The sequence below is a fragment of the Triplophysa rosa genome, linkage group LG5 (genome assembly GCF_024868665.1).
Source record: "Triplophysa rosa linkage group LG5, Trosa_1v2, whole genome shotgun sequence".
Classification (NCBI taxonomy): domain Eukaryota; kingdom Metazoa; phylum Chordata; class Actinopteri; order Cypriniformes; family Nemacheilidae; genus Triplophysa; species Triplophysa rosa.
Window position 1 is genome coordinate 2,266,703 of NC_079894.1, and position 24,012 is coordinate 2,290,714.

Sequence of the window (24,012 nt, forward strand, 5' to 3'; positions counted from 1 at the left end):
CTTTTTTTGTGTTCTGATGAAGAAAGAATCATACAGGTTTGACATGACATGAGGGTGAATAAATGATGAAAGAATTTTCATTTTTTTGGTAAACTATCCCTTTAAGAAACATTTTTGTGATCTGGTTCTACGTATATAATGCAAATTATTACACATTGTCAAAATGTTAATGTGTGTATGCATACAATTATATTGTGCTTTGAAAATATTTTCTGAGGTGACTGGTGGTTGCCATGATGACCGGATAATCCGGGTGGGTGCTAGAGCATTGCTGTGTTTTACACCTTCATGTTTACATCTTCCATCAGATGAAAATCACAAGTTTAAAAACATAAATACCACTCCTCAACAAAATGTCACATTCATGTTCATAACACGTGTAACATGGTCAGAGGTTGTGAACTCGCATCCCAAATGATGTGGAATCCAGTACCCCGGAGATGACGTGTTTTTGTAGGCTAACCCGGAAGTTAGCGCCGCGCTGGTTCCCTCGACCGAAAGCCTTTGCGTTTTTCCCGTAGACTTTTGGAAGATCGCAAAAAATAATCTCTGTGATAAACAAAGGTCTATGATGTGTACACGTTTTGCCTATCAAGATCATCTTTACAAATTAACACCACATTTGTTACTTTTGAAGTCGAAATACAATCGGCAGAAGTGAAAAGCTAACACGATGCTATAAACAGACTACACTTAAGGTCGCTCGATATCAACGAGCTATGTATGATTATTTTACTGTATAATAATTGTATTGAATAAACGATTTGTTGAATTTTGTTGTATGTTCATTTGACTAAATAAACCATTTGTTGAATGCGTCCTATAGTTTGATCGCATTAAAGAAACAGTATGGTACACTGACATCTAGCGGTTGAGATTGGTATCGCAGTCTAAAGTCAAAATATTGAAGAGAAAAGTCTAGCCAAGTAACTCTCTTAAGGCGCTCTATTGTTTGTGAACGTGTGCCGGAAGTTCAGTTGGGGTCACATCAGTGCGCATGCGCAGTAACGTTCGTTTATGTTGTTAAGATGAAACCGTCTATATACTGTAGCCTACCAGCAGCTCCCACATCTAAACCATCTTTCTGATAGTGGACACGCTGTCCTCACAAATAAAATGTCCTGAAGGTCACACAGGTCGATCATCCAGCTTCACATTCAGGTGTCTGGTGAGTCCTGATGTTCACGGGTACACAGACGGACTGCTCAGACTCTGGCTGGAGTCGGCGGGCCAGAAGTGAATCCAGGGCAGCTGCGTCTGGCGTGAAGTGCATTCAGCTCGGGGTTTGGAGAGCGTCGAGCAGGATTAGCTAACTGAAAGCATCCGCCAATACCCATGAAACCATGGCAACCAGCACCTCTCACAAACGACACGCACAAGAGATCCGCTCGACGTTAGAATAGATAAGGGTCAAAACGCACAAGACAGATGAGCGGAGACGGACCGCGGCAGCTGCTGGAGATGTGAATACTAGGCCGATCATTGTCCAAATATGGCCACAACCTGAGATAAGAGATTAGGAGAAAACATTTGACTTGCTAAGATTTTGAATGAACGTGTGAGGCATTTCACAAACACGCTTCAACTTTTTGCCACGGTCCATTTCCACCAGAAAACAACAATCAGATATTTGATCGTGATGAGAAACAGAACGACGCACAGAATAAAATGTACAACAAAACTACCCTCACAAAAACAAGTATATAAATTCATTTAAACAAAGAATTTTCTTGACTGTATACTAGCAGCAGTATACTTGTATGTGTACTATTTCAATACTACTTGGGACTAAATGAGCCCACTTTTATGTCGTAACAGTGCAGAAGTAAACTTTGAGTACACAACTTGTTTACAACTATGTTTTTCTGAGAAGTATACATAACAAGTAGACTATAAAGTAAGTATACTTTCTTCAATTTAAAGTACAAGAAATATACCAACAGCACACTTGAATAAACTTGAACGTTTTTTTTTTAAGTAAAATGAAAATTCTGTCATCATTTATTCACCCTCAGGTTGTTCCAAACCTGTATAAATGTATTTGTTCTGCTAAACACAAAGGAAGATATTTAGAAGAATGTCCATAACCAAACAGATCTCATCACCCATTGACTTCAAAACTATGGCAGTAAATGGGGGATGAGATCGGTTTGGTTACTGACATTTTTCCAAATATCTTCCTAGTTTGTGTTTTGCAGAACAAGATTTTGCAGAGATGATGACAGAATTTTCATTTTGGGTTGAACTGTCCCTTTAAGGGCACCTTGTAGGATTACTGTGTAAAACAAACATGTATGTCAGAGTAAAACACATCGCTAGTGACCATTTTGCGTTTTAATTTCAAAAGCATGAAAATGTGCCTGACAACATTCAACCAGTCAGTGACATTCTAAAGATATCAGAAGGTTGACTGACAGGTATGAGACTGAAGCGAGCATGACGGTGGGCTTTCCACCCCGACAGCCTCGAGCAGACGAGTTTCTGAACAGGAAAGCAGGGTTCGGCGTCTGTCCCAGATCAAACTCTTCAGAACAGACCTGAGGCACACCGCGACTCATGTAAACAACTTCGTGAACATTTACAGCATTTCCATGTGTGGTGAATTCACATCACGCAGAAATGGTGGGTCTGTGTTTGTTATCAGCAGTGTTGGGTTGAGTAATTAGTTACTATAATTTATTACTTTTCCCTTGAAAAAGTAAAGTAAGGGATTACTCAATTACAGTTACTTCTGATGTAATTCAACTAAATACTTTGTGTAATATATGTGTGTGCAATCGTGTAATTAACATCAAAATTCCAAGTCATAAAAATTCTCACATCTGTAATGCTTTGGTCAGTTAATAACACTACATTACAGTATGTAGTTTATATTATTTATTTGAATGAATTAAAAGAGCCGTTTCATGTCTGTCCTTGAATCACTTAATAATCAAGGTTGATGTAGGATATAGAAAGTAATAAGTATACTTTTTGGAGAGAGAGTAATTTGTACAGTAATCTAATGACACTATTGAATATGTAATTAGTAACTAGTAATGAATTACTTTCTCAGAGTAACTTGCCCAACACTGGTTATCAGAAGCGACAGTGTTAATGTTGTGGGAGCGTTCTGCACCTGTTTCTAGAGAATCTCGTCTTTGATGACACACTGGCAGTCGCGACTCTGGGCTCGCGGTTTACTTTTCTCAAGAAAAACCAGCACGCACTGGGGGGACAGAAGAGCGCGCACACACACACACACACGCACACACATATGCAACAAGACCACCACACAAACAACACCAAAGTGTTTTTCTCGTTCTTGCAAACACACACATTCTGCTTCCTTTAACACATGCAGATGTTTCTCATGATCTCACCTCGTTCTCATCCGCTCACATACAACCTGCAGGCTGTCAGGGATTTTTCAAAGCAAAATTAAAAACATCAAACAATCGATTTCTACTCGACCTTGTTAGTGGTCTTCGCACATGTAAAAGTGCGGTGGCATCGCTGTGGGCCTGACATGATGTTGTGGATGGTTGTTGGGGTGATGCTATGCTGTTGCTAGGGTGCTGGAGGTGACCCTCTTTGATGTCACCCCTTCATTGCAAAGGATTTTGACACCTGCTTTACGGTCTCGCCAAACCCCCCCACCCCCACTCAAGTCACACGACCTGATGTATCATCCACAGGTGTAACGCAAACTGCTACAATCCACAGTGATCTTCCAAGTCATCTATCAGAATCTCTCTCTCTCACACACGCACGCGCATGCACAGGAGATGCAGAGATTGATTTGTCTCTCATGGATCACATGTGGCCGTCTGAGCCGTCCTGTACAGCGGGGTTCCCTTGCTGTGAGTTTTTGGGGATAGCCGGTGTATCCGAACGCCCACGCTCAGGTTACGGCAGTGCACACAACACACACTTCTTCACACACTCCTGCACTTCAACACACTGCTACTGTGCAACGCTGCGGTCACGGCGGCGATGATGAGAACAGGAAGTGAGTATCACAGCACAGACGCTCATTAACACAGTTAACACAATTTAACACAATAAAGACACATTTTAGCAAACGTGATCATGGAGAATAAAAGTCCTCAGACTCGCCCTGCAGTCAATCAAAACATGGGCTGTGTGCGGACCACCGCGGACCCTTCTGATGACGAAAATTGCGTCATGCGGACGGACCATAATTCGCCCTTTAAAGGGAAAGCCCACTCAAAAACAAACATTCTGTTTTATTCATTTGTTCACCCTCACGTCACGTCAAACCTGTGCGAGTTTCTTCCCTCTTCAGAACACAACAGAAGATATTTGGAAGAATGTCGCTCATCGAACAACACCGAACGCCATTGCGTGAACACAAAACCACCGAGGCATTTCTCAAACTATCTTCTTTTGCGTTCCACCGAAGAAAGACTCGCATACAGGTTTTGAATGAATAAATTATGACAGAATTGAATTTTTGGCTGAACTGTCCCTTTAAGGGGAGGCGTGCCGCTGTTTATCTAAACGATATTTAAAACGAGTAAAATAAACCTAAACCCAAGTCACATCCAGAGATAAAGTAACCGAGGTGGGCCGGAACACCCTAGCAACCACCTACAACAGCAACTCCATAGCAACATCAATAAAACTCAGAACACCATGGCAACGATGAAGCTGCTGGCTTTCAACCATCTATCTGTATCGGCATACGGCGGCAAACATCATTTACATTTTCTTCTGAGAATACACACACTCAACACACACTCTCCCCTACCGCACGAATAATGTCTATATTCTTAATCACTCATTGTTGTGTATTATGGGTCATAAAACATGAGTCAAAACATTTCACAATCTTTATAGTCGGGTGTGGGTTTGTCAAATACTATAATAAATACTACAGTCTACAGTTGATCAATTCACTGTTAATACAGAATATAGCCCTAAATGACACGCATACATTTCTGAAAATGCTTTCAATTCTTATAATTATTTTTACAGTTAGTATAATATTCATTTGAATAAACTTGCTTAATATCACTATCAATATAACAAGTAATATTACAAACCAACACACAATTATTATCAGTTAGTCCCATCAATACACATCTTACTTAAAAAAGCCATGCTGTTATGAATTCTGTAGGATTTCATTTCTTCCTCATTTCTCTGCTGTCTGCATTTACTGTAAAGCTGCTTTGCAACAATGTGACATTGTGAAAAGCACTATATAGAAATACTTTCAAATTGAATCTAATTACTCAACGTACTTCAGTTTACTGTGGTAAAGATTCTAGTATTTTACGTGGAGCAGGTAACTGGTTCCGGTCGTTTTCTTTGTGCTCGTCATGTGAGAATAAACGGACAGCGTGACTTTAGAGCCTCGCTCGCTGCCGCAGTCAGACGGCAAACTCTGCAGTCATTAATATGCAAAAATGCAAATGAGCTGGTAATTAAGAGCAGGAGTTCCACAGAGACTCTTTGATTGCTAATGAATTCTAATCTGCAAGAACGGGGGGGATGGGATGATGAGAAAAGAATGAGAAGCAGTTTGAGAGAGAGAGACATGTGTGCCTGTCTCACAACACCTTCTCGGATCAATTCTACATCGTGTCCTTAAAATAAGAAGCACATTTAAAATCTCGTCTTTCCTGATGGAAACAAAGAAAACCATCATTCGCAATGCAGGGAAAGTCTCGTGTGCGTCTCAGATGGGTCTCCTGAGAAAAAGAGTCAGAGATGTCACAAATGTCATTCGAGTTTGAGAAGAGACGTCAACAAAGTGTCAAACTGAGCTCAGATTTGGCAAGTCGGCGATCAAAAGTCAATATTATCGAAGATCTCGATATCAACTCAAACATTTCTCGTCACATTCACTCAATTCAATTATTTGACCTCCACAATCTACATACTCTACACGTGTTTTGAACAATCCCACTTTCATTTGTTTCTGGAAAACAGATTGAAATATGAGTCAGATTGGAAGAAGAGCGTTACCGGTGGGGGGGGACACGGGATGGGGGTGCAGTCAGTGTTTAAGAAATGAGGCTGTCTGTCTGACCTGATGGAGAGCTACAGCGAGTTGAGTTCAAGGGTCGTCGTGAGGTGTGGAACTCTTAACGTTTTAGCAAACCGAGACTTCACATATTTCTATAAAAACACAAGATGTTCGTTCAAATCGCTAAAACGGATTAAAAATCAATCTCACTTCTAGCACAGAATTCAAATTCAAGACACTAAGTGTTGCATAGACGTGTGCACGCATCTACACATTCCAGACGTTGCATCTAAATGAACAAACATGGTGTTTTTTGGCAACATCGTCATGGTTACATCACAAACATCTGCTTAGTTTATGATTTCTCAACATCATCTGGACACTTTTCATCTTAACATTATACATGTGCTAGTTGTTGCTGGTGGAGGGAGTGAACGCAGTAAACATTAACAGATGCCTGTGCTGCCTCCTGTTGACCGACACGTGACATTACATTCCTCACCTCAGTACAACATCTCACAATCATGTCCCGGCCATGTGTCCAACTCTTATTACACAAAATAATAATCAATAAAATAATACAATTCTAGAGAGAACATTAAAAAAATTATAAATCAAAATTCTAACCAAAACTAGTTTAACATCTACGGCACATCATCTAACTTGACGATTTCAGCTTCAGAACTGTTTGAACTCAAGTCAACTTTATTTATATAGCGCTTTTTACAATTGTCATTGTTACAAAGCAGCTGTACATGAGACATATTGACTATAAGCAAAACAATTAAAGTTGTACCTGTAAAAACAAGAAAAAGGTGAAAACAGAAGACAGACATACACACTCCACACACACAATATGCACACGTACTAACGCACATAGACATAGACACACATGGACGCGCAGACACACGGACGCGCACGCACACACACGCATGCACGCACGGGTGTTAAGCAGTATTCTTGGTTGTTACGTATGGCGGTTTTCGGACCAATAAGTAAAACTTCTGTTTTGTCCGAGTTCAGTAATAAAAAGTTGTTACTCATCCAGTTTTTTATATCACCTATGCATTCCATTATTCGATGGAACTGCTGTGTTTCATGAGGCTTCGAGGAAATATAAAGTTGAGTATCATCAGCATAACAGTGAAAGCTAACTCCGTGTCGCTTTATTATATCTCCTAGAGATAGCATGTATAATGCGAAGAGCAGAGGCCCTAAGACTGAGCCCTGTGGTACACCGTACTGGACCTGCGATTTGCGTGACACCTCATTGTTTATTGCTACAAATTGAAAACGGTCGGATAAATAAGATATAAACCATTTCAAAGCTATTCCCTTAATGCCGACGTAATTTTCGAGTGTGCTGTGGTCAATGGTGTCGAATGCAGCACTAAGGTCTAGCAGCACCAATAACGAGATACAACCTCGGTCAGACGCCAATAGCAGATCATTTGTAACTCTGATCAAAGCAGTCTCTGTACTGTGACATGCTCTAAATCCAGACTGGAATTCTTCATTGATGTCATTCCTTTGGAGGAAGGAGCATAATTGAGTTGAAACTACTTTTTCCAGAACTTTAGATATGAAAGGTAGATTCGATATAGGCCTGTAGTTCCTTAGTTCTCTAGGGTCGAGTTGGGGTTTTTTGACAAGGGGCCTTATAACAGCCACCTTATATGCTTTAGGCACATGTCCTAATGTCAGAGATGAGTTAATAATACCAAGAAGAGGATCTATAATTTCTGGGAGCATCTCTTTCAGTAGATTTGTAGGTATAGGGTCTAGTATGCATGTTGTTGATTTAGATGATCTAATAATTTTAGACAGCTCATCTTGATCTACGGTATAAAATAATTGCATTTTCTCCTTAAGGGCGCTGTAGTTAGTTTGTTCAGCGGGTTTCACTTCTGATTGCATTGTTATAATTTTTTCTCTAATATCTTGGATTTTATATGTGAAGTAGTTCATAAATTCATCACTGCTATGCTGATATACAGGATCAGAAGTCACTGACGATTTATTTTTTGTTAATTTAGCCACCGTGTTAAATAAAAACCTAGGGTTGTGCTTGTTTTCTTCTATTAGTGATGAAAAGTAGGCGGATCTAGAAGTTTTTAGGGCTTTCCTGTATTTTCGAATACTATCCTTCCATGCTGTACGAAATACCTCTAATTTAGTTTTCTTAAAGTTGCGCTCCATTTTTCGGGCCGCTTTCTTTAGAGCCTGAGTGTGTTCATTATACCACGGTGTGGGGCTGCCATTTTTAATCTTCTTTAAACGTAGTGGAGCAACTTTGTCTAGCGTTACCGAGAAGGTGGAATTAAAATTTTCAGTGGTAATGTCAAGATCTTCAACGTTATTTCTCATGATTTGAGACAATTCGGGCAGATTATCGAGAAACGCATCTTTGGTAGTTGAAGTTATTGTTCTACCATATTTGTAACAATGAGTTTTATTTGCAGCCGTAGGCCAGTGAAGCAAACATAATACCAGATAATGATCCGAAATGTCTTCACTCTGCTGAAGGATTTTAACGTCGTCCACATTTATACCGTAAGACAGTATTAAATCTAAAGTATGATTACGAAGGTGAGTGGGTCCTGACACATGTTGACTAATGCCCATGGAGTTAAGAGTGTCTTTGAAAGCCATTCCTAAGGCATCTGTAACGTTATCTACGTGGATGTTAAAGTCACCAACGACAAGGAGTCTATCTGCGGCCAGTACTAGTTCTGATAAGAACCCACCAAATTCTTTAATAAAATCTGTGTGGTGCCCTGGAGGCCTATATACAATAGCTAGAATAATTTAAAAATGTTTTATCTTTAGTATTAGGTGTTGAAACATGAAGAACCATGACTTCAAAAGAATTATATTTAGAGTTCGACTTCTGGGAAATGCTAAGAGAGTTATTGTAAAGTGCTGCGACACCTCCCCCTCTGCCTTTTAGACGAGGCTCGTGTTTATAATAATAATCTTGGGGGACAGATTCATTTAAAGCAATATAATCATCTGGTTTTAGCCATGTTTCTGTCAAACAGAGCATGTCTATTTTATGATCTGTTATCATATCGTTAACAAAAAGTGCTTTATTAGAGAGAGATCTAATATTTAGCAATCCGAGTCGTAACAGTTGATTATCTGTATTTTGTTCATGTTTAGTTTGTTTAACGTTTATTAAATTACTTTCAAGAGGTTTACGCATTATTTTATGTTTGCTAATCCGGGGGACAGACACAGTCTCTATTTTGTGATGTTTGGGAGAACGGATTACTACATGTTGTACATTTTGTGTATTCTGCGACGTGAGACGGCAAGCAGACAGTTGGTTAAGCCATACTGTCTGCTCCCTGACCTGGGCCCCAGCGAGTCAAGTTTTAGCATTAGCATTAAGACTTTTTGCCATATTTCTAGACAGGATGGAAGTCCCAGCCCAGGAGGGATGGAGAACATCTCGTTTCAACAGGTCAGGTCTGCCCTCAAAACTCTTCCAGTTATTTATAAAAACTATATCATTCTGCAGGCACCACTCAGACAACCAGCCATTTAGTGATGATAATCTGCTATAAATCTCATCACCACGATAAGCAGTGAGGGGGCCAGAGAATATTACAGTGTCTGAATCATGCTTGCGAGCTCACACACCTCTTTAATGTTATCTTTTGTGATCTCCGATTGACGGAGTCGAACATCATTTGTGCCGACGTGAATGACAATCTTACTGAATTTACGATTAGCCTTAGCCAGCACATTTAAATTTGACTTGATGTCAGGCGCTCTGGCTCCCGGTAAACATTGACTATGGTGGCTGGTGCCTCTATGTTAACGTTCCGAACAATAGAATCACCGATAACTAGGGCACTTTCAGCAGGTTTCTCAGTCGGTGCGTCACTGAGCGGGGCAAACCTGTTCGAGACTGTAATCGGAACGGTCGAGTGATGTTTTGTCCTGCGACTACGCCGTCTCACAGTCACGAAGTTTCCCAGCTGCGGGGGATTTTCAACCGGAACCGAGCTGTGTGCGCTAATGTTGCTCGCATCCAAAGTGTTTTCTATCGTCGTTAAACTCTTACTATCCTCAGATAAAGATTGGATGCGAGACTCTAATTCTAAGATCTTCTCTGTCAGCCTAACTATTTCCCTGCATTTATCGCATATAAAGCCCTCGCAGCTGACAGAGAAGGCTAAGCTAAACATATGACATGAGGTGCAAGTAACAATAATAGGAATAGAAGCCATAACTCACCGGTTTGAAGTGCAATTCCAACTTACCAAGGTTGCTCGATGGATCGTAGTATACTCGCTTAAAAAGAGAAACAGTTAGACACAAGACAAACAGAGGCAAGATGATATTCCACAGTGTAAACAGAAAGCAAGCTAACACGCTAATGCTATGCTAATGGCGTTAAATTAACTATAAATTTTGGTTTAGAATCTTCAAGTAAATAACAAGAACAGGGTTATTGAGATATCAGGATAAGTTAGCAAAGCAACGACAGTGATAAGTAACGATAATAAAATCACTAATATTAAAACGAAGTGCAAGTGCAGGGATACAAACAAACCGCCGGCAGTGATGCAGTATAACTTGCACAGAAATATCTATAAAATATCACCAGATGACTCTGTGTTTGTTCAGATGCCATGCACAACCAATTGTTTCACTTTATTAGGTAAGCTGTAAAGCTGTAGCCCAGGTGGAGAGACAGAGGCAGGGTCACAGGTGATTAGGCTTTTAAAACATGAGTATTTGTTGTGCATTATATTAAGGTTGCACTGTTATGTCGTCTTTACACAGGCGAGTTAAGGTGGCTCTGAGGCGGATCAAATTTCTGTGTAAAGACGCAATGCCGCATGAAAGCCGATCTAAAATATGCCGGCTCTGACCCTCCTCAGACCCTAGTATCAAAGGCGACTCTGATGCGGCTCAGGTTAAGTGTAAATGAAGGTGCATTAAAGCCGCTCTAAACTACGTCACCCATTGCCATTTCAGCACAAAGCAAGAGAGTGAAGATGAAGCCAAAAACACACAGCAACATTTGTTTTAGGATAATAATAACAACGCAGATTTTTAAAAATACAGGTGCTGGTCATATAATTAGAATATCATCAAAAAGTTGATTTATTTCACTAATTCCATTCAAAAAGTGAAACTTGTATATTATATTCATTCATTACACACAGACTGATATATTTCAAATGTTTATTTCTTTTAATTTGATGATTATAACTGACAACTAATGAAAATCCCAAATTCAGTATCTCAGAAAATTAGAATATTACTTAAGACCAATACAAAGAAAGGATTTTTAGAAATCTTGGCCAACTGAAAAGTATGAACATGAAAAGTATGAGCATGTACAGCACTCAATACTTAGTTGGGGCTCCTTTTGTCTGAATTACTGCAGCAATGCGGCGTGGCATGGAGTGGATCGGTCTGTGGCACTGCTCAGGTGTTATGAGAGGCCAGGTTGCTCTGATAGTGGCCTTCAGCTCTTCTGCATTGTTGGGTCTGGCATATCGCATCTTCCTCTTCACAATACCCCATAGATTTTCTATGGGGTCAAGGTCAGGCGAGTTTGCTGGCCAATTAAGAACAGGGATACCATGGTCCTTAAACCAGGTGCTGGTAGCTTTGGCACTGTGTGCAGGTGCCAAGTCCTGAGCAAACAAAAAAATTGACCTTTTTCACGATATTCTCATTTTTTGAGATGTACCTGTACACTGTATGTTAAGTAATAATGCGTTTGCATGCCTATATTCTGTATTATTATTTAATATCCACCACATTCAACATTGGCGTATTTTTGTATCGTTTTCACAGAGACAAAACAGAAAAGCGGACATAAATCTTTACTAGTCAAGGGTTGTTTTTCAAACTTTGACCTAAAGTGAAACATCCTGAGGAAAACAACTTCATGCGATTTCTTTGTACAGTAACTGTATATTAATATAAACGAATTACGTTGTTTTTTGTCATTAAATATACACCTTATCTAGAATCTTCTGTTGGGTTAAAGAAGCAGTAAAACAGTTCAACAAAAAAATCTGCACTATTTGTCAAATATTGAAGTGTTACTGTCGTGATTCTGTCTCATCTTGTCATGTCTTTCTTGATCTTGTGGCAGAATCACGACAGGATCCCTTGTTTTATGTGGAGAGAGAAGTTTCGGTCTTCCACATTCCCTCTCTCTCCGGTGTCGCGTCTCTGTTCCCGCCCTTTCGTCTCGTTATTGCTTGTTAATTAGTTCATGTCCCGCACCTGTTCCCTCTTGATTTGCTCCCCTTTAAATAGTCCTCATGTTTCATTGTCCTGTGTTCGGTCATTGTGTGTGGTGTGTTTGTTTAAAGAGTGTTACTCTGTGCATCATCGTACCCTGAGTGTGATTACCTGTTCCTGTTGTTGAAGCTCCTGTCTATCTAGTAAGTGTCCAGTTTAGTTAATGTCTAGTGTTGGTTATCTCAGTTTAGTGTTAGTTAGTCTACATCCTGTTATTATCCTGTTGTGCCGTTATACCCCATCGTGGGTCCTTGTTTTGCGTTTTGTTCTTAATAAATACCCTTTTTGTTACCCCTGAACGCTGCCTGCAATTGGGTTCGTCCCCTCCTGTTTCATGACAGTTACATCGTCAAATGTTGTACAGTTAAGAGAATATTGCATAAATATTATGCAAAATAAATGTTAATTTAGTTTCACTAATATCTCGTATATCTTTCTTTTTTTACTATTCAAAAGCCCATATCTGTCGACCACTAATTATTAGTTGTTAACTGATTGTAGTTGATACTGTAAAACACTATAGTATCTAGAAAATTGACCACAGTCTTCTATTGCAAATACTCCAGCATCTCCTCTGCGGGAACACACAATGACTCATTTTTCTCAGTGTTAATTGTATTAAAAAGATTATTTCTCACAATGACTCCAGAAATACAATAGACACTAAACAAACACATACATGTTATTATTTCCAAGAAAGAAAATCAATGAATTATTTGACGCGGATAAAGCTGTTTCTTGTTATCAGTTTATCGATGGCCTCTGTGAGACGTGTGCTGCACTTCTTCATGGCCGTTCATTTCAATACATTTGATGGAACGACAGCCATTGATACTTTCTAGAACGGCATCTTTTTTTCGCATTTCACCAGAATACAGGAAGGTTCTTTTCATCTTGTGTTCTAGCTGCATGTGATTCTGAGGAGGGAGGCCGAGACATGCCCTGCAGATCAAGAGAAAAACAATGCTGAGACACGGCGTCTTCCAAGTTTGTGAGTAGTTTGAGAGTCGAAATGACTTTCTGTAGAGGGACCGGAACTCACCTCATGACATTCTCGATACACGCCCGTTGTCTGAAGAAAGCGTTGACCACCGGTGCGCCCTGCGGTACAAGCGGAGCTTTACAGAGGAAACTGAGCAGAGACAGAACACTGTGGAAGCTTTGGAAAACTGGATCGTCCTGCGTGCAGAATGTGATTCTCTGACACAGTTCTGTCAGGATCACCAGGTCCAGAATAATGGGAGTGGCCAGCAGAGAATCCTGCACACAGACAAACACATTGAAGGGCTTAGTAAAGACAGAACAGAACACATAGATATAAACAACTAGATGCCTCGTTAAAGCGCTTCAGGCACGTTGACACGTCCGCCATCTTGGAAAGGTCCACTGACGTCTCTCACAGTTTGCTAGAATGCCACACTTTAATTCCCGAAAAATGGGACGCCCTTTGGTTGTTGTCATGTGTTCGTGTAGCAAATATAATGTTTGAGTTTACGCAACGACAAATACGTTTTCATAATCACGCACAGTCAGTTTGCTCTTGAGTGTCAAAAGTTACAAAGTAACCCAATTCCAAACGCAGACCGACTCGCACCGTTCCAATATGGCAGACGACCTACGTATAGCGGCCCATAGAAACAGATGCTAATGCGGCATCTAGTTATTTACATCTATGGCAGGTGTTTTTGACCAAGTGTGTATCAGTCACCTCGCAGGTGTTGTGTAGAGCGATGGTGTTTGTTCCTCCCATCATGATCTCGGAGGTGTATTCATCTATTGCTCGCTTGCTGTCACCCACATACGGCACATATTTAATGACCACCTGTCAACAAAAATCACATATTGATATTACAACCTTATTCTTCTAATATGTATAATTAATCACATCTTCTTTTTTTGACTTACATGACACTAACATTTATTAAACAGTCCACTTTCATCTTCTCAATCATGCGTTCGGAACTTGACATCAAATTCAAATCTACTGTCACTTGTCTTACCACTATTTCTATATTTTATCGTTTTTAATATATATATAAATAACAAAATATAATATAACAAATATCATGTTTTTATTGTGTTTTACTGTGTTAGTTAGCTGTTTTTTTTGTTATGGCTTAAATCAAAACAAACCACCTGCATTTTGGAACCAAACTCTTCATATATATACTGTATATACTGTATATATATATAAATATATACAGTATTATATTTTGTTATATATATATATATATATCTCTTGTAATGTGTGTGTATGGAATGGAGTACGCATGGGCCGAATACCGGCTCCACGGTACACCACGGTTTGGACGGTCACGGTTTTAAAGTTTCTGTTATACCGTTCCAAAGGTATGAGCTGTTTTGTGCAGGAATCCATCAGGTTCTGTGTTTATGCTTAATTAGTTGTTTGCTCATCTGCATTTAATTTATTTAAGTATGGATGAATGCATGTAAGTTTAATTACTGGAAGTGCATGTACAAGAAGACTAGAAAGGGGTGCCATGCTTTCAAAATGTTTGGGAAGCACCGATTTCACCTGACATACTGTTCATGTTAACATACTGTTCCAAATATTGTGTTGCTTAAAAATCAAATCTATTGTGTTCAATGTTTTTTACTCAGACATTTAATATAACACATTTTAAAGCTGCAGCAGCAATACCACCACACCGCGAAACCGTGATAGTTTGGCTTAAGGTTACCATACCGTCAAAATCTCATACCGGCCCAGCCTTAAATGTTGTTATACAGCTGTGTCAAATGTCAATAATTATGAGGGCACATGCATTTTAAAAAGTGAATGACCCACATTGATAAGCTATTTACTATAAACGCTGCAATATTTCATGAAAAAATAAGAATTGTCCTTTTTTATTTCACTGGGACTTTAAGTGATTGCCAGGTGACATGCGGGAAGGGAATAAAATGGCGCTAAAGATAACCATGACAATACGCAAATATGTGTAACCACGATAAAAAAAATACAGTATAGAAAAACCACATTTTGATAAATGGAATCTAAAATTTAAAGTGACAAACAAAAATCCCTGATATTTAATGACTTCGACAAAAAAATATATACAATTCCATGACTTTCAATGTCTTGAATAGACCTTTTAAAATTCCATGATATTCCAGAAATTCCATGACCTGTGGGAACCCTGGTCCCACCTTCTGTGGAATAAAGTTCAGGAGCTGCTTTCTGTCTAAACCAACGGAAACGTCCTGGCGCCTGCTGAACTAAAATGAACATCTGCACTATAGATAAAACATTGAGTACTGCTAGGGCTGTGCAATTAATCGAAAATTAATCGTAATCGTCAATTTTGGCCTTCAGCGATAACAAAAACGAAATAATCGAGGTAAAACGATTATTGTGCCGCATTTCATTTGGCAAGAATCCTCTTTTCTTGTGGTATATATCCACAGCGCACCTCTTTCCTTTACAGCGGTTTAGCTGTGCTATTTCTTCACATTTATTTTTCAGTTGAATTTACAGTTTAAAAGCCAAGTTTTTTTATTTTTCTGTGTTGTTTTAAAAGTTAATGAGTAATCGTGTTAAATAATCGGGATCTCGATATTGGCCGAAATAATCGGGATTATGATTTTTGTTATAATCGAGCAGCCCTAAGTAGTGCCTTTTATGCCTAACTTGAACAAAAAGTTATGCATCTTAAAACAGGAAATAAATGTCATAAAAGCATGTTAATGTAACTTTATACACGTCAACACATTGTTACCACACTAATTTCACTGGTTTCATGTTCGTGTTGCTTGAAAATGTCTTGCAGACAGAACCTTATAAATCTAAACAGAAAGTGATGCGTTTGACCTGCTCCAAAACGTTCACAAATTTCAGAAAATGTTGATATTGTACAGTACATTTACAATACATTTCGATTCTCTTGTGTGATTTACATGAAATGCAAAAACTTTGAAGCTCAACATGTCAAAACTACTCAGAACCTTATAATTCTAGGCGACGAGTTACTGTAGCTCGTGCTTGGTAAATGTAATGAAGTGCATTTCACGTAGAAACACCTTTTGTTGTATATTTGAAAAGTTTGGTTCCAAAATGAGATAACTCCGTTTTTAAACGTTTTCAAAAATCATGTTTTTTTATTGTGCATCGAGACGTTATAAAAATCGCAGTACATGTTTTGAACAGCAGGGGCCGCTGTTTTTCTGCAAACTTGGTAAACGTGGATATGCTGATATTTCTTAAAAAAGTAAAAGTTAGGAAAAGCACAGACAAAGTCTTAGTTTCTTTATATTAAAGAGACTTTTGTATTATTCATTTTTGATTTGATTTGGAATTTGTTTTAAAACTGCAATTTAGTTTTGTTATTTGACATAAAATATATTTTTATTTTACAAAGAATTGTGCAGCGTTAGAGAAATAATAAAAGGGCAGTTGTTCATTTTAAATTTTCCTCAACTCATTCTCAATGGTGAATCGCATCGCATCGTGAGCTGAGTGAATCGCTACATCTGTAGTTTGTTTGGATTCGAGCCATGATAACTAAAAAAATACAGCTAACTAACACAATAAAAACATGATTTTTGAAAAAATGATCTCATTGGATGAAATCTATTTGCATGATTCTGTGGCCGTACTCACACAGTGGTCCGGTCTTTCTCCGGGCTTGTACAGGATGGGGTTGGAGCGCACCATGTCATCCACCACATTACTCTTTGAGTTCTCTTTAGAACGGAACTGTTGAGGCGCTGACAGATTGAGTCCATCGTTGTTTCCGAGGTGATTATAACTCACGATAGATGTCGGCTGCAATCCACACGACAAGCAAATAACAGTCAACGAAATTCTGTTCATAAACGCTCAACATTCAGGTGCGTCTGCTTCTCTCTCACCTTCAAACCAGCACTGATCAGAAAGTCCACCAGAACAGATTTGATTTTGGTTTGGCCAGATTTGAAATCATCTCCGCCGATAAAGACGCCCTGTTGGACGGCCAGCTCCACGGCTCCGGGCACGAAGGTGTTTTGAGGCGATCCGTTAATAAACGCACAGCCCTCCAGAATGCTGGCCACCGCGAACATGGTGGAGGGAGACACCTCTCCTCCGATCTGAGACAGAAATGAGACGCCTTACTCCAACTGCTTCTTCTCCTTCTCGGTTCTATCGGATACTCAGATTTAAAACACGGTACTTGTATGGTGTTCAGCAGATTCTCCGCCGTGTCGTTGACGCCAGGAACGATGTCACAGAACCTTTCGGTGTTGGCGGTCCACAGAACGATGACCTTGTCCGCGTCGCTCTTCTGTCGGAAGTCACAAATGTCCCGACGGATCCGCTCCACCTACAAACATTCACGATATAGGTTTATAAACAAACCGCTTTGATTCTGGTTCTTCCAAACCCTCACGAATCTGATCTCTAATGGAGACGTTCCGAGACTTACATTTGCTCTCGTTGACGTCTAGGAGAGATGGCGTAAAAACTCTTGACACTGATGAATAGAAATGGTCACCTGTTCTGCTTTGGTTCCTGGGATGAGATTGTCAGCCCTGCTCTCCTGGTTCGCCGCAATGAATTCTGGGATGTAGACGGAGGGTCTGGGTTTGAGTTGACTCATGTGGGGGCGGAGCTTCTCTTGCAGGCTCCATTCCAGCACCCGAGCACGCTCCATGGCCCTGCCCAGATCCCACGAGGAGATGTCCCAACCTTCAGACACGACACAAATCAACACATCGTCCTCACACAACCTCGTCATCAAAACGGCATGTCTTTACCATCAAATACGATGTCATTCGGATGCACCATAGGCAGCAGATCTCGAAAGGGAACGTGGACGTCTCCGTCAGGTCCGGAGCCCAGACACACAGTAGACGACTGCAGAAACGAGCCGAAGTAATTTGCTTTCTGCAAGAGTTGTCACCAGACAACACGGAATGACAGCACATGGATCGATTGAAGTACAATAAACATATAGTCAGTATTAAATCATATAGAATTTCAACCTACGTGGTCTTATTTTCATTCCTTTAGTGCTCGCATTAGAACTGGCAATATGGCCTTTCTTATGCATTTATTCCACATTCACACACCCCACCCACACCATAACCTCACGTTAAAGCTGAAACCGGTTTTTACCTGAACACCATTCTTGTTTTTCCAGGTCAGACCCAGTTTATTGGCCAGCACAGCCGCCGTGACTGTGGTCCCGTTGTTACCGCCCCACCCGACCAGCATGACGCCCAGCTTTGGCACCTTCGTCTCCGTGCGGAAGATGAACCCAGAACTGGAGGGTGTCACCTGATATACATTGACACTTCATTTCAAATTCTATTAACATTGTTCATTCGTTTTTGTTAATGTTTTGCCATTCACTGATCCCCAAACGTCTGCCCTTGCCATATACTGCCACCCACTGGCGACGTCTGCCGGGTGCAGGCGGGGGAGGAGTAAAAAACGGCCATCAGGTCAGACACTTCGTGCTTCGCGTAGTGTGCTGAACTGTACGGGATTTTGCTGTCTTTATCACTGACAAAGTCAATATGATAGAAATTCCTATTTGTTTGGCCGTAGTTAAGTACAATGAACATCAGAGGTGATAAAAAAACATACATTTGTGCGAGTTCGCGTAACTGAATGTTACAGAATAAACACGTCATATATATACACGTGCACAGTTTGGCTAAGAAAATAGTGTATCGTCATAAGGGCTTTCGCAGTCGATTTTGAGCAACTGCGGCGCCTGACTTAAGCCCGATTCACATTTCGCGTCTTTTCCGCACGCATATTCGTCATTTTAAATGTAAAGGCACTGTGAGCACTCCTAGCGTCTGTCGTTGCTAAGCAACCATGGGCCACGCAAGCCGGCGAGACGAGGAAGTATAAACAAAGAATATATGGATTATACGCACTGAAAATACCTTGCAATAACTCTGCTACTAGATTTATTAATGCTGTGATCATCTGTCTCCATCTTCAGAGCTTGTTTATATTGGTTGGTTGGTTCTTGTCACATGACTTTTCATCTCGATGCGGCGCCGACGCGCCTAGAAAAACGGGAACGTCGCACTGCATGCGCATCGCCCCCTATTTGAGCGCGCTTGTGGCGCATTTAAAATAACGAATAACCAGAGTGCATTGCTTTTTGTCAGGCGGCAGCATGAATCGAACAAGCCTAAAGAACTCGGAGTAGAAAAGCGCCCGACGTCAAACTCGTATTTTCCCAGTGTCCAATCGGGTGAATGGAGAGGCGAGCCTTCCGTTGTGGTGATGGAATTTGACAGTTGCTTGGAACGTCCGGAACCTGCAATGATTTAGGAGAAACTTCTGGTGTCTGTCACGCGGGTAACCCGAGCAAGACCAAAGCAAGCACCCTGTGCTTGTACAGTTTCTGCTAATGGCAGTTAACCGCAACTAGCGCGCTCGCGCTATAATCCTTGACTGACAGCACAGCTGATTCGGTGATTGCTTAGCAACTTGACCGCAGCGCACTGCATATATCGTCATGAAGTGCGATTTTTACTTCTGCGTCAGACCTAACCTAACCTACGCAGAGACGTAGGCGCACCTCTCCAAAAATGTAACAACGCGTCAACTCAACGCGGACCCTACGCTGATTGGTCTGCTTGAAACCCCTCCCTTCAGGTCAAAAAACTCATGTTTACTCAAACGCATTTCCGATTGAATTATCTAAATAAGTTACGCGTTTTTCTGTATTTAACAACTCAATTTACTTTTACTTGCCGCTATCACTGCTAAATGCTTCTCAAACAGCGTACACAACGAACCGCTTCTTCGGCTCTTGGTTATTAAGTGTACGGCGCAGAAGAAAAAATCCGCCTTTATACTATTGTTAAAACAACAAATCTTAACCCCTGACGCCGGTAAACGTTTTTTTTTAAACGGCAAGCGCATGGCACTGCCTTTTAGGTTGACTGTTTTTATTATTTAGAAAAGTGCAGCGCGCTGCGGTTTTTTATGCTGCTAAGCAACCACCGAATCAGCTGTTTTGTCAGTCAAGGATTATAGCGCGAGCGCGGTTAACTGTCATATTAGCAGAAACTTGGATGGCCCTGTCCCAAATGGCGCACTCCGGTCTTGAGGACCTCCTCTGAGTCCACACTTGGTGACAAATGGGACACCCTACAGACTCGTAGACTTGGCGAGAACGCGCAATTTAAGTCCACGAGACCGCAACTCCACATGAAGTGCGCACTTGCGGTCTCGTGGACTTAAATTGCGCGTTCTCGCCAAGTCTACGAGTCTGTAGGGTGTCCCATTGGTCTTTTTAGCGCTCAGAAGTCTGCTCGCGAGCGCCTCCTTTGTGCCCTCGACACGGTCTTCGGCGAAGCCCGCATTGAGTGAGACTCCACTGAAGTCCCCTACCCAGGAATCCTTGCGAACGCTCAATCACAGAACGGATGGGAGGAGTGTCGTGGATGTCAGACATATACGTAAACATATCTCTTTGTTGATTTTTAAGACATTTTATAAGTTTATTAATATAACTGACAAAATGGTCTTGTTTTTGGATTGTGATACTGGTTCTTTGGAAATAGATAATATTCTTAAAATTCTTATTCTACTTGGAAAATACCATATACAGAAAGCAAAATTTTTGTCAATTGTACCAAATGTAGATTGTTTTCCACAGATATAAAGAATTTGTTGATTCTTTAATATTATTACACAACAATAGCAAAGCTGTTAAGACATCTGGGCTACTGGATAAAATTCTTAATGTTTTAGATGTATAACTGATGTGTTGTTTTGTTTTGGTTATTTGCATTGTGCAATTTTGCACTATTACATATTGTAATTTACCCTATTGATAAAAATATATATATACGTCAACATGATACATTTTTAAATGTATGTTTTGATAAAATTCAATTTTTAAATTAGTTACTTATTCGTATTATTGCTTATTTATTTTCTATTAAGCCAGCTATTCAAGAATAAAAACTTTTAATGCAGTGCATTTTCTCACTTAAGGTAATAAGCCATGTTTTGTTGTAGATCTATATCTAGTTGTCTCTGGACTCTGTAAAGCTGAACAACACAGATTCTGTATTATAGAGAAATATTAAATAACAACATATATGCATATTAAGAACACATTATGCACATTAAGTATAGTGTAAACAAATTAATACATATACATTCATGACGTCATGACAAATGAATGCATTACAAACTTAAGTATCTATTGTATAATGCTCGGGTGTCATATCAACATATGAAATACAGAACAATAAAAACCGGCAGCTCCAGTCCCAAATAACAACAATGGGACAACAAGTGCTCAACTTCACGCGGCGCTGCGCAGACTGATCAGTGAATGACAACAAAGTACCGCGAGAGAGATTAGAAAGCACCGCTTGCTCTTTCCGGTGTGATGACCTCAAGTCTGTCCCAAAATGCACTCCCATGTACCCTTGTGGACTCGTGCCTAGTGCCCTATAGGTCTGCACTTCCTGACGTCACCAAGCGTGGACTCAGAGGAGGTCCTCAAGACCGGAGTGCGTCATTTGGGACAGGGCCGATGTCTGCTCTTGAATGGCTCTCTCGCGGTACTTGATGTCAAATGCCGATCGATCGGTCTGCGCATCGGCGTGCGCGCGCTCTGACTGCACAGTGCCCGTGTCGTCCATCCTAAATCTGTTCAGGCATACTCACAGTGTACGTGTCTCCTTCTTTATACACAGATGCGGTGTTGTAACTGTAACGCGACTCGATGTGTTTCTCGGTGTATTTCACATCAGCGCTGTTGATCTTAACTTTCACAGACATGATAATCGACCTGAAACAAGCCAGCACAGAACATCACCCATCATTAATAACACACATGAATTGTATTCCATTTAAATACACTGGTGCAACAAAACATTAAAGTGAAAAATCTAATCAAAGATATTGCAGGCAAAGGACAAAAAAAGAGAAAACGATTGAAACGCCCCCTCATTGATTAGTTCGAAGATACATGAAAAAAAAGGTCGTACCTTTAACAATGTTCTTACGTGAAAAGAATAATAATATGTTAAATATGTTTACTTGAAGATTTACAATCTTCTCAAAACCTTCCACTCGTGTACCAAAATGTGATGGTGGATTTTTCTGGAACCTTGCACACAAAAGCGGAACAAGCCAGACAATGGGACAAATAAGATGTTGTAGAACGCTCTCGAGCTTCCGATGCATGATGCGTTACACATGAAGGCTATTCAGTGCTGCGTGGATGGAATAATCAAATGCAATTGCATGAACAAAGTTAAAACGGTGTGTTAATAATAATCTCTATACTGTCAACATTGAGTTAGAAGAGAAAAAAAGAATGGCCAAAAAAAGTATTCGCAATGACCTGTGAATGAATTCAGAATTACTGCAATAACATTTGTAAATGTTGTATACTCACTTCTTTATGAGTGGTAAATAAGAACTTTGTGCCCGAGGTTATGTCTCAAGTTGACATCTTTATTGGAACACATCAATAAGTAGCTCGTGCTGCCATTAGCACACGTCACAACATTGTTACTCGTTCAAGTAACAGGCACTAGAGGTGGGCGGATCGATCTAAATATCGATAGTATCGATGCCAACACTGGTATTGGTATCAGATCGATACAATTGTAATTGAATCGATATTTTAATTTAAATATCTCACCTCTACGTTCATTATACTCTGCTCGTGTCTTCTACCTCTACAATCCTGAGCACCACTTGCTGCTTTCACATCCTGGCCCACTTTGCTACTCCTCCCCCCCCTGCTGCGATTCGTTGTTGTGTCGTCACGTGACTCACTGACACAACGCGCCGAGGAGCAGCGAACTGAGTGAGCGAAGCTGATAGCACATTGAATGAGAGATCAGGATGGCCGAGAGGAAGAGAAGCGTTGTGACTTCAATACATTAATAAAAAATATTGTCTAAAGAATTGATCGGATCGATACCAAATTTTGCAGTATCGCCCACCACTAACAGGCACACCAATGACCCTTACAGCCCCCTAGTGGGGATAACATGTATATCAGAGGTGTAAAGAGTACCTGAAAACCATACTTAAGTAAAAGTACAGATACCTTGCAGTGAAAATTACTCCATTACAAGTTACAAGTCACCAATTACAAAACGACTTGAGTAAAAGTCTTAGAGTATCTGATTTAAACAGTACTTGAGTATTTTACTCATACTGAATGTAGGCTCAAAGCAGCACTAGTCCTCAACACTTAAGAGACACATCAGTGAAAAACTAGAAACAGTCGATTCGTGAGGAGAGCAATCGCATTTATTTTCTTAAATCATAATAAGACTGAACACCTCAAAATGCAACAAATCATGGTCAACACCATAACCTACGTCATTACAAACACCCAAGTCTCATTTAAACTCAACTGCTCATAAGTAAACCAAACTCCTTCAAAAAGGTCTCTTCAATATAACGGATAAATAAAGTAATGTTAAGTAGAATTAAAAAGTCAAAGCCTTTTTGCACTGGACATGCTGGTTTGGGCCTCATGGCCAGCTGCAGTCATGTCCTCATTTCACATACACTGTTAGCCCTCACCTGCCATTTCTACAGTCATATACTGTCAACACTGTTGCCTGCTAGTTACTGTAGGTGTTTTACAGTAAACTACTGCAATGGCTGTTTGAACATTCATTATAAAGAATCTATTAAAGCACTTAAGTCACACAGTCTTAGATGAACACGTGTAAATAACAGATGAACACAATAAATCTGTCAAGATTTCACCAGAGGAGAATTAAACACAAACATCAAT

General features: G+C 40.2%; 1 protein-coding gene across 3 annotated transcripts; it reads right to left on the minus strand.

Moving 5' to 3' along the window:
* Window positions 1-11,301: 11,301 nt before the first annotated feature.
* Window positions 11,302-22,993, minus strand: LOC130553859 (inositol-3-phosphate synthase 1-A-like). 3 transcript variants are annotated; one of them, XM_057333054.1, is made up of 11 exons: window positions 22,897-22,993; window positions 21,912-22,035; window positions 18,372-18,533; window positions 18,011-18,140; window positions 17,749-17,942; window positions 17,428-17,577; window positions 17,129-17,344; window positions 16,878-17,042; window positions 13,965-14,078; window positions 13,299-13,516; window positions 11,302-13,198 (listed from the first exon to the last, which is right to left on the minus strand). In XM_057333054.1, the coding sequence occupies exons 2-11, from the start codon at window positions 22,023-22,025 to the stop codon at window positions 13,006-13,008; spliced, it is 1,656 nt and encodes a 551-aa protein (XP_057189037.1). In that variant the 5' UTR covers window positions 22,026-22,035; window positions 22,897-22,993; the 3' UTR covers window positions 11,302-13,005. The 3 variants fall into 3 exon arrangements, with proteins under 3 accessions (XP_057189037.1, XP_057189036.1, XP_057189038.1); XM_057333053.1 differs by having other exon boundaries at window positions 22,648-22,962; XM_057333055.1 differs by lacking the exon at window positions 22,897-22,993 and adding an exon at window positions 22,235-22,352.
* Window positions 22,994-24,012: the final 1,019 nt, after the last annotated feature.

What these genes read in the sequence shown, in the direction of transcription:
- LOC130553859 (XM_057333054.1), bottom strand. Translation starts at nt 22,025, where the DNA reads ATGTCTGTGAAAGTTAAGATCAACAGCGCTGATGTGAAATACACCGAG. An exon ending in GAATGACATCGTATTTGATG is followed by an intron (nt 17,943 to 18,010) that starts GTAAAGACATGC and finishes TCGTGTCTGAAG; the next exon opens with GTTGGGACATCTCCTCGTGG. An exon ending in CTCTACACAACACCTGCGAG is followed by an intron (nt 13,517 to 13,964) that starts GTGACTGATACA and finishes GTCTGTGTGCAG; the next exon opens with GATTCTCTGCTGGCCACTCC.